At 49.3% G+C, this 11,447-nt stretch overlaps 1 protein-coding gene across 1 annotated transcript; it reads right to left on the bottom strand.

The window, feature by feature from the left end:
* Positions 1 to 107: 107 nt before the first annotated feature.
* LOC135987229 (uncharacterized) lies at positions 108 to 11,413 on the bottom strand. The gene is made up of 19 exons (XM_065631990.1): positions 11,393 to 11,413; positions 10,677 to 10,759; positions 9,379 to 9,493; positions 8,613 to 8,741; positions 8,284 to 8,400; positions 7,267 to 7,385; positions 7,006 to 7,107; positions 6,354 to 6,480; positions 5,534 to 5,735; positions 5,027 to 5,171; positions 4,023 to 4,208; positions 3,622 to 3,686; positions 3,269 to 3,356; positions 2,904 to 2,973; positions 2,113 to 2,332; positions 1,782 to 1,872; positions 1,358 to 1,471; positions 1,155 to 1,273; positions 108 to 538 (listed from the first exon to the last, which is right to left on the bottom strand). Exons 1-19 carry the CDS (start codon positions 11,411 to 11,413, stop codon positions 402 to 404), a joined length of 2,250 nt encoding a protein of 749 aa, XP_065488062.1. The 3' UTR covers positions 108 to 401.
* Positions 11,414 to 11,447: the final 34 nt, after the last annotated feature.

Below are 11,447 nucleotides of genomic sequence, written 5' to 3'. Positions count from 1 at the left end.
TTTCCCAACCCCAAATGATTCTAAGAGTCTGCAATTAACTCTGATAATGAGCCATTTATTATGTTTTATGTACAAAGAGCTGTTTAATTCAGCTTACACTGGTCCAGATATGCATATAAAAGTGCTGCAATACAAGATCCCCGTTACAGGTGGGTACTCCATAACATACCGTGCACGGCCCTGTTGCTCAGCTGGCACAGATACACCAACTATCCCTCCGCTTTCTGGGGGAGGGTCGTTCCAGTTCCAAAATTTAGCCGCGACTCTACATGAGATAAAGCTCCTTTACATGACAAAGCCGTTTCTGGGCTCAGCCGCTCCCTCCGCTGCCTAACCCGGACCCCAGGCACACTCGAGCTGCAGATCTGCTGCTCCACATCAACCACCCCGGGCTGTCCCCGCTACGCAGCACGCTCCCCAGCCTGGGCACCGGGCACAGGGGACAAGTTTGAGGTCTCTTCAAGAGAAGGGCCTTCATCTTCAAGGGGTATCTCAGCCTCAAACATGCGCTGGAGAAGAGCATCAACCGTCCTGTACCCTGTGGGTGGCCAAAACGAAATGTCACCGCCAGCACCTGCTGCTGTTGGCAAGAAAACCCCAAATGATAGTCCCTACTTCGTTTGTTTGTTTTCCCTAGGTATTTTCAAGCACTTGTAAAGGATAAATACCATTATTTTAAGATTTCAAGCACTTCTATTCCCCTCTGTCCTTCAGCGGATTTGTGATCCCAACCAGCTGCCCTGCCGAGCAGCACAAGCTTGGGGAACTGCCGAGGCACCCGAGGAAAGGAGCATCAGTCACCCATGATCCCAGGCAGGAGGAATGCAGAGTGCACACAGAAAGGAGAAAAGCAGAAAAAACAGACTTAGCAACAGCAGGACCTCAGCCACCAAGGCAGCACCTTCAGAGACGGGCTAGCGAAGAAAAGCGCACAGAGAAGGGCCGAAGTAGAGAGGAAAAGAAGTTGCTACAAAAGCAAAAAAGAAACAGGAAACATTAGAGTGTCCACAGTTCTCTTCAATCTCCAGCTGGGTTTTAGCCGCTTTTATAGCCCAAAGGAAGCAGAAGTGGTTGGAGCTTCCCCAGAGATTGGGGCCAGTTCAGAGATGTGGCTTCTCACACCAAAGACTGGGAAGTCGTAAAGCTGCACTTACGTTTAGATGCAATTTTAAACACCAGCCCTTTAGGCTGTGGCTTCATTCCACCTTCCCCCTCCAGGTCATGCTCAGCACCCTCCATGTTATCAAGGAGCTGCTCATCCCGGAGCTCATCCCTACGCGAGAAGGACCAGACGTTACCCCGGGGTGGCGGGGGGGTTCACATCCCATCCCAGGAGCTTTTCTTTTGGGATACTCACTCTTGAACTCCCATTCCCAGCTCCTGGATTTTCCGCTCAATGGCTGTTTCTACTTCACTCTTCTCCAGTGAGTACTCCACAAAGAAAGCTTCCAAAATGAACGACACGAAGATACTGCAAGAAACAACGAGCACAATTACACAGCAGCATTTCCTTACTGGCTTCCCTCTGCTCCTGATTTTGGGCATCAAATACAGTCTTAGTGTTCCCAGGCTCATTCCCAGAACTCTGTCCCCTCCTCTGCTGGAGACTGGAAGCTCAGCACCCCATGGAGAGAAGAACAGATGCAGCAGATTCCTCTGCAACACATCCCACCTGTGTCTAAGAGTCACAGCCTGTGTGACCCTGGGACCACCAGCAGCACCTTGGCAGGGGGCAGAGCCCTCCTTCCCTCCGAACCAGAGGGGAGCGACCCCAAACTTACTTGACGATTATTATCACCATGACAATGTGGAAGGCGATGAAATACAGCTTGGCGGGCTGCACCGTCACGTTGGCAAACCCATTGGCAAAGAGTACGACAGGTGTTAAGGGCAAGAGCGCTCAGGGAAGACAACATCTCGCTGTTGAGCAGCGCTAAGGGAGGAACCGGATAAAATTCCGGACAAATTCTTTGAACAAAACCCTCTGCAAGGACCATTTCTCTGTTCTCTGGCACTATGTGCCTCTGTGTGTGCAGAACAAGGGGGAGAGCAGAGTTGGGGAGGAGCATGGATCACCAAGCTCTACTTTGGGTCTTCCACCACAAAGGATATCGTGCCACTGATTTACTACAGTGAGCTCCATCAGGACGATGAAGGACGAGGCGAAGTTGTTGAAGTTGTTTTTGCAGTATTTTGCCCGGGCAAAGAGAGAATCCTTGAGGGCTGGGTTTCCGCACTCCAGGGCGTGAGGAGCATTCGAGTTTGCAGGGAAGAACTGGATTTTCCCATGGAATAACTCCATGCCAACAATCGCAAAGACACAGTACACGACCTGGGAAGAGAAAGCCCATCACCTGCCTCTCCAAGGAGCAGCAGGCTCCACGACAAGTTTAGAAGTTCCAGCAGGTTTTTAAGTTTTTACAGACACAGCAAGCTGCTGAGGAGCAGCAGAGTCCAAGAGACCCAAGCCACTCAAAAGCAATTACCAGTCAGGAATAATAGGCCAAGAACTACAGCCAAAATACATGGAAATTAAATATTCTCAAATCCTAAGAGGGGAACTTATTTTTAGGAAATGATTCGAGAAACAGGTTTCTCATTCAGCTTCTTGCCCAAACCACAGTTTGATCCATTACAACGTGAAGCCCAGACTGCACAGAACATCTTCACTGCCCCGTGGGCCAAAGCGGGATGATGTCCTGACCTGGCAGCCAGCTGGAGCCCAACTCTTTTGCACACACTTCCTCGTGCAATGACCAAAAATCAAAACGGACACTTACAGTTCCAAGGGCCCACCATCCAGAGATTTGCATTTAGCCTCTTGGCAACAGCATGAGTGTGAGACTTAAGATGCATTCCTGTAAAACTGGAGTGCTTTGAGCTAAGATACCAGGATTTCTTACCAGAGTCAGCCCACCAAATGTCAACATGGTCGGTACGATGTTTATCAGCGTGTTCATGATGACCCGGAACCTACAGCAAACGATTCACGACAACACCTGTTGTGGGGAGGCTCTTTTAAAGCCCACACTTGCTTATCATCACATTCCAGCCCACGTGTGCCCCCCACATGGCCTTATTCATAAATAAGTCTCCAGAGAGGCTGCAGCAACTGGGCTCACAGGGACAAGGCCTGGGGATGCTTTGTGGAGTTGGACTGACCGTGGCCAAGCAGCCACACAGAGCAACTCGAGGCACTGTCTCAACCAACCCCTGACACAGCCTGTCCCCCCAAAAAAATATATCGCTACCCCACTCCCTTCATTACCTTTGAATGCTGTCGACAATCCTTATTAGCCTGAGGACTCTTAAGATGAAGACAATGTCCAGGATCTGCTGGCTGTTGTACTTCACCGCTGAGAAAAGATTTTTTTTTTTTGGTTACGAAATATAAGCAGGGAAGTATAGAGATAAAACATGTTCTTATATTTGTTACCATTATGTCCTTGTTAAATACTATAACAGGTAGCTATAAAAAAGAAAGACTTGCTTAGTTCATAAAAACCATATAGGGAAATGATTGTCTTGCCAAAAAGCCTCCCAAGCACAAGGTGACGGCAAAAGGCTACTCAAGACCACCAAGTCTCCCAGACGCACGCAGGCTGTGGAAGCTGCACTTACTCGATTTCAGGGTGGTATTGAGTATCGTTGCAGTCAAGGCAGCAAAGATGATGAGGGTATCAAACCTAGTGCGAGGGAAGGCAGTGCCGTTAGATTTATGGTGACAGAGAACAGGTGCGTAAGCTGCCACGCAACACGTACAAGTAGCAATCCCTCTCCCTCACACCTGTGCCAGACAGCCCCGCAGCATCTCAGACTATTTGCAGGGCCGGGGGGAGATGGGAAAGTTTTGTTTAGCAAAACACTAGTGTCATCTGACGCACACATTTGTTTTAACTGCACCCTGACACATGAGTTAGTGTCAGGCAGCTCGTCTCTCCAAGAGACTTTCTGTTCTCGAGGAGCTGAACGCAAAGTTCTCATTGCACTTCACCTTTAACACCAACATTCATCCCACTCACCAGTTCCAAAACTGATTTTTGCCAAAGAATGCCCTCGGTTCATAAGTGTACACTTTCAGGAGTATCTCAATTATATACAGAGCAAGGAAGACCCACTCTGCATAGGAAATATAAGGGCTTTCCTCATCCAGAGCAATGAAAATAGCATTTATGAGAATGATCACATCGTAAGTCCAAACAAATCCCCTGCAAGAAGAAAAAGAGAAATCAGTTTGCCACTCCCAAGAAGTGTTGTGAGAGCTCAATATGCAGAAATACCTGCTGGAAGGCGCAGAGAAGACCAAGCCAGACTCTTCGCAGTGCTATCCAGTGAAAGCACAAGAGGCAAGGGGCACAAGTTGAAATACAGGATTTTCCATTTAAACAAAAAAAGCTTTTCCTTATCTTTCAAGCCAAGGGCAGTCAAACACTGGAACAGGTTGCAGAGACATTATGGAATCTCCACCCTTGAAGATACTCAAAGCCCAACTAGACATAGCCCTGAGGACCCTACTCTAGCTGAGGGGGGTTACACCAGACCATCTCTAGATGTTCCTTCCAACCTCAGTGATTTTCTAATCCTAGGAAGACTCAGGTGTGAAACAGAGCACTAGCAGCTCATAGTACCAATGTGGTAAGAGCTGATGAAGCAGCACAGTGCAGCTTTGCAGCAGAGACTGCTGACAGAAAATCACTTTTAAGTGAAGCATTTAGTCTGGTCCTGCAAGGCAGGCAATGAAGCACTTCTTGCTTTCAGTAAAAACTATGTTTCACTCAGTGCCTCTAGAAGATCTGAACAAGTGGGACTGGAAGAGGTGTGAACTCACCAGTAGCCAAATCTAGTTTCTCTGCACCACTGAAGGCAGGCTAAGAGCAGAGCTGCTCCATGGAACACTTTCACAAACAGAACTCCCACTGTTCGCCTAAATGCAGTTTGTAATTAGCAGCGTGACACCCAGCTGAGGATTTCCTTGTGCCACCACCGCTCTGCAGCCCTCTGAACGCCACAAGCAGCAGAGGCTCACCTGTGCCTGACCATGCTGCGCAGGAACCGGCTCATGCCCGACGCGTACACACGAGGCATCCACTGCCCCAGTGGGTGGCTGCGGATCTTCAGGGTCACCACCTGGATGTTGAGGAGATCTGCCAGCTGTACGAAGGACTTCTTGTCTGCAGTAGAGAGAGGACAACACATCAGTCAACTGTCATTAAAGACAGACAACATTTGGCAACTATAGAGCTACAAGTTGCGGCGATCTGGACTCGATATCTGCTCACAGCAGCAGACAACACACCTGCCCAAAGTGGTATCCACCACGAAACAGGCTGAACATGGTGCTCAACCAGCTCCTCTTGCCCCTTTCCTGAGGGACTGGCTCAAGCTGTAGGGCAACAACCAATGCAAACCTTTCATGATCAGGATGGGCATGATCTAGCATGAGGAGGCTGAGCCAGCTCTCCTGATATCCTGGCTCCAGAGGACTACGTGGGAGGAATCTGATAACAAGGGAGGCTTTTGCCCCGCTGCTCACCTACGAAACCCTTCTGCTCATCGTCTGAGATGCGTAGCAGCAGCTCTCTGTGGGAGTTGCTGGTATCAGGAGCCACCAGCTTGACAAGCTGCTTCCACCGGGCTTCTCTAACCACAAACTGTGCCCCTTCTTCTTCCTTCAGGAGGTTGAAGGCCTCTAACATCTTGCGGTGCTTCATGTAAGCAAGCTCACGGATCTCATTCTAGAGAGAGTATCGTGATTCAGTTACCCTGCCCCTCTTTTTTTTTTTTTTTTAAATAAATAAATCTTATTTTCATGGTGTAGAGGTGCAAGAAGAGACTCAGAGGAACACACCTGGAGTGACATTAGACACAAAGTACAGCACAGTCAGTGGGGTTGATGAGAAATGGCATTTAACAGGCAACCATGAGCTCCCTGGAAAGACCAACAGATTGCTTGCTGCTGGGAGATGCACCGAAAAAACGGAAGAAAAGAGAAAGGACAGCGTCCAACAGGAAGGAGATGACAAAGATCACGGGATCTACGTGCCCAGAGGTCACAGAAGCAGAGAGGATGTGTCCACACAGGCTTCCTATGATCAGCAATTCCCAGCTCTCACCCTTTGATCACAAGCACCAAACTGCACCTACTCAGTTTGGGTAGAAGCAACAGGAGTTCTGATTTGTTTAAACGTCCCTTCACATTTCCTTTGCTTTAAGGGCACGTGCAGCGGCAGAAAAAGTGGGCTGTGTGCTTACAGCCAACTGAAAAGAGCCTCCTGCACACAGACATTGTTTTTGAACCAGGACAAAGCCCCTAACAGCAATAACGTGATCACAATTCCCCCTCCAAACCCTACCTTCAGGTGTTTTTTGTAGTTGTTGTACACAACAGCCAGGAAGAGAGACATGAAGATGTAGGTGTTGACAATGACAAAGGCAATGAAGAACAGGGCATACCATGAGCTGAAGTCAAATGCCGGCATCCTAGAGAAGGGGAGAGAGATTGGTACTTGCTAGGCAGACAAACGGGGAAATAAAAGAAATCACAAGAAAAGAGTCTTCCAGATGGATTTCTAAGTACTGTTTTTGATAGCCAGATAATACCCAAGGTAAAAACTGTGCATTAGTTCAGTTAGAGAAAATATTACAAGAGGAAAAAGACATCTGTTCACTAGAGCATACCCATCCTTTTCAGGAAAGGGTTTTAATCAAAGTGTGTGTGTGTTTGTCCCTCAGGTTTCAGCCTTCAACAGCTACCAGGTCATTTGGAAAGCAATATTTTAATGCATCTTTTCTTCAAGTCTTCCTAAACTCAGATTCTGGTTCAGAGCCATTTTTAAAACTGATGGTTGAGAATTCACGATACTCCTGCAGGCTGGAAAAGGAGCAGCTCTGTCGCTGCTCTGAAATACCTCTGAAATACACAGTGTTGTTCTGGCCAGAGCTGCTGCTGTTCGGAGCAGGACACCAGCGTTCCCCACAAAAAGACTGCAAGCTCAGCACACGTACATGACATCCGGGCTGTTGGCTGTCGTCACCAGCACATAGAGGTCAAACACGATTTCTAGGTAGTTTCTGAAATACGGCAAGCCTTCTGCTGTCTGGAGATTCCTAGGGGCAGAAGGACAATCTGAAGTTAAACACAGGAACTGCACGTATCGGCAGTGCGTGTATTCACTAGTAATCGTTTGGAGTTGCTATGCTGCCTCCTGTCCAAAAGCATCCCACACATTCTTCCCACCCAGCTCTGAGCAAAACAAGTGTTCGCACCTCTCGCCAAACAGCTTCAAGGCCATGAGGGAGAACATGAGAAGGCTGAACATGAAGAGCAAGAAGACGTAGGTGATCTCCGGCAGCGTGTTGCGGATGCTACGGAAGGCTCTCCGAATCTGCCGGGGAGAAGGGAAGTGTTTAGAGACACTGTTCCTCTCTTCACCGTCCCACCTGGATCAAACACCTACACGGGAACAAGCCAGCACAGTGGGACGCTCTTCTGTCAGGAGAGATTCTCAGCCAGATGTGCCATCTCTGTTCTGCTAAAACCTGTGCAAAGATACCAGGCCTTTCCTCCTCATTCCCCCAGAGACGTTAGGAGAGACCCCATCTCCACACCATCACAAACCCAGCTGGCCAAGGGACAGAGGACCCTGTGGAACTGCTGAGATGCTCCTGCTGCAGGGGACTGTCCAAAGACAGAAGCCCATCACTCCAGGCCACAAAACAAATGCTACGAACCTGAAAATTCAACTGCTCCCTCCCCCAGGCCTCAACACCACAGCAGTTTATTTGTTTTTAAGTCAGGTCCAGAAAGGCCTTGGGCAGCAGGGAAAAGATCTCTCTGTGACAAGAGGGATCAGAGTCCAAATCACCCGTCTGGACTCCAAGTTCGGTTTCTGAGAACAGCACGACAATTCCAGAAATAAGTAACCTGGCCCCGACCTGGGGAGAAACAGTCTTCCCGTCCGCGGTGCTGCTCCCGTTCACAGCTCCCGAGGACAGTACCCAACTCTGCCCGCAGACAGAGGCTGCTCCTCCACGCAGGCTGGACTATGCACAGCCCCTCGCTGTTACGTGTGTTTCTTCTCCAAATCATCAGAGCACCCTTTTTTCCATCTCAAACTATTGCTTCAGGCCACCTCTGAGAGCAACCTTCACTCACAGGAAACGAAATTCTGCTATTTGTGCACAAAACCCTTTCTACGAAATGCCCTGGACCTCAGAAAGCAGCAGGCTGTCCAAAAATAGGACCCTGCACCACAGGTACATCCCACCAGACCCCCTCCTTACCTGGCGACTCTCTGCGAAGTTGATCAGGAAGATGGGCCTCACAATTCTTGACCATCGAATGCTTCTCACATCGTATATCCTGAGGACCCCGTATATGGCCAAGTCTGTTAGGGATAACTGGAGAAGAAAGAAGGACAATTCCCAGAAGCAATGTTGGAAACGTGGCTAGATAGTGAAGGCAATGGATTAGCTGAGAACGTGCCCAACTGTTGGCCAATTTGGCCACGGCTCTTGTAGAGCCCTTGTGCATCAGGGCCTACGTTACCAGGAAAGCAGGAGGAGGAAAAAGCCACCTCCACGTTGGCCCCTCCACCCTAGGCCTAACTCACCAGGATGGCAACCATGATGCAGATGTTCTTCGTGTCCTTCCAGAACACGCTGCGATGGGTGACTTTTGCAAAATGTGTCAGTCGGCCAAAGAACACCAGAAGGCACAGCACCTCGAGCACAGAAGTGACCTGCAGGGAGAGAAGGGCCCAAGTCAGGGCAAGCAAGAGCAGGGTGAGCCCTCTGCACAGAGACAATGATGCTCAGGCTGGGGTACAGGCAAAGGAAAAACAGGCAGAGCCAGTATAAATGCTTTTCCAGTGGGTTTTTCTGCCGGCTGTTTTACGGCCTCACATATCTGGCACTGAGCAATAGTTTCAGGTTTCCTCTTGTGAAATTCCCTGCCATGGGCAGGTTGAAGCCAAGAAATTTGTATTTGCTTGGGATTTGAGGAGCACATCTCTCACAAACACACTAGTGTAGAACAAATACAGGCTACAGAGAAGTCAGTCCTAAGGGCAATGCTCCACTTCTGCTTTCAGACAAGAGGACTGAACTCGGGTCCCACAGAAGCCTGGAATTTTTCTCCGAGATGCAGAAAAGCAACATGACTTTGTCTGCAGTCACAGCAGCCACTGCTGAGAGCCACAACAGCTCCCATGGTCCCTGTTTAGCTCCTATGCCCCTTTTTTGTCCCCATTTCAAGAGAAATATCAGCATCAATTATCTCTTGACACCTTTGACAACTAGTTTTAAACAAGAAACCTTTGTTTGCTCCACCAAACAATGCAATACTAGTTTCACACTGCTTCCGCACTGCAAACTTACCAGGAAGGGGAGCGGATACACAGCAGGTTCTTCAAACACCGCGAGGGACAGGTTGAGAAAGATGAAGAAGTAGGTGGCTGTTCGCATAATCCAGTGATTATAGAGATAATAAAGCCTGCAGAAAGAAGGCAGCGGCACCGTAAAGAGAGGCTGCAGTGCACACACCCATGAGCTCACCAAACGCCTCTTGGAAGAGCAGCACACGCTGTCCCAAATAGTCACAGAGGAAGGGTGACAGTAGCACAGTTTTTTCCAGCCAGGGATTTGGGAATTTGTTTCCTGACCTTTCCTTGTAGTCTCATAGCTGAGGGATGCCATATTCCCTTCCAGGGAGCAAAACACCAGGAAGGTGGGACACAGACACTCTCCCATTCAGTTTAAGACTCCAACATACAGATTGGGTAAAGCTGCTTCTTTTTTGAAATTACCTTGTTTCTTAATTTGAGTGCAAACCTCTGCTAAGTTCAGGTATCCACATGACGCACAAATGAAGTCTGATTAGTTATCTAACACCATTTCTTTGCAGGTTAAAAAGCAAAGAGATAAGACAAGCCACTAGAGAGAAGCATGGGATTGCTCAGTAAACTGGTTTTTATACCGAGCTTAAGCAGGATTCCACCCCCTACAGCAGGTTTTGGATCATCTGTCCCTTCTACACAAGCCATGTTATCTCAGGTTTTACAGATGAAAATAGTTATCCTAAAGCAGCCCAAGCCTGAGGGAAGAGTCACCTCTCTGACCAAAGCTCCTTGGCCTCTTACCATCAGCTAAAAGTGAACAGAGTCACCGTTGCAGCCAAAACAGCCTTGAGGAATTTCACTAATCGCCAATTAATACCAGCTTGTAATTACTCCTGCCCCCAGCAGCTACCGTCCTTTCTGAAGTACACCTGAGCAGAGGTGCCACACGCTCCTTTGATTAGCTGAAGCCTTGGTGTGTGGCAGGTTGGTGTCCATGCTTCCCAAACTCTTCAGCCCCACAGCTTCCATCTTGAAAGATTTTGATTCTTTTTTTCTCCAGCAAACCCCAATTTTAATTTCTTTTCCCATCCTCGACAAACCAATGCGCTAAGCTCCCTTACATGTGCATTTCAGCTTAAATCCAGCTCTTTGCATCCCACCCACCCAACCATTTCAGCACCCAGCCGGTGACCCCACAGTCCTCAGCCCATGCTGGTGGTTGTTCTTTGGACCCAGCAGAGGTTGGTTCCCTCCAGCCCATGCACCCCACGGCCCCACACGCTGCTTGCGAGGCCAGCACAATGTCACGGTCACTCGTGGGGACACAGAGCTCCGTACCTGACTGCCTCCGGGGACGTCTTGAAAGGAATATTTCTGTTGTACTGTGCATCGGAGACAAACGCTGCTGCCAGCAGCAGATCCTGTGGAAAGGGGAAAAACAAACAGGCAGTTGGTCAGTAGCTGTTGGAGCCTGAAATACATTTTAAAGCGAATATTCAGAGGGGGTCCCTTTCACCCCAGGGGAGGTGGGAAGCAGTACAATGGGTGCTGCAGCTTTGCACATAGAATCATTTCATTTGGAAGAGACCCTCAGGATCATTGAGTCCAATCATAACCTAACCCCAGCGCTAACCCATGTCCCTGAGAACCTCGTCTAAACACATTTTAAACCCCTCCAGGGACAGTAACTCCACCACTGCCCTGGGCAGCCTGTTCCAATGCCCGACAACCCTTTCCATGAAGAATTTTTTCCTAATATCCAATCTGAACCTCCCCTGGTGCAACTTGAGGCCGTTTCCTCTTGTCCTATCACTTGGGAGAAGAGACCAACCCCCTCCATGCTCCAAGGAGGGTTGTAGAGAGTGATGAGCCTTCTTTTCTCCCGTCTGAACCCTCAGCCGCTCCCATCACACTTGTGCTCCAGGACCCTCGCCACCTCCATCGCCTCCTCTGCACTCTCTCCAGTCCTCCGAATGACCCACACTGCTCGTCCAGGACCCCCCAGCCTGTGTAACCACCCCCCCACCCACCCCCGGGAGGCTCCGAGCCGCTACCTGCGAGCCCGGCTCCGCCATGGCGCGGACAGACGCGGCTCCTCCCCGGCCCCGC

This window comes from Caloenas nicobarica, chromosome 3 (assembly GCF_036013445.1).
Source record: "Caloenas nicobarica isolate bCalNic1 chromosome 3, bCalNic1.hap1, whole genome shotgun sequence".
Taxonomy (NCBI): domain Eukaryota; kingdom Metazoa; phylum Chordata; class Aves; order Columbiformes; family Columbidae; genus Caloenas; species Caloenas nicobarica.
The sequence above is the reverse complement of the archived record's forward strand: the minus strand, read 5'-3'. Positions and strand labels throughout refer to the sequence as shown.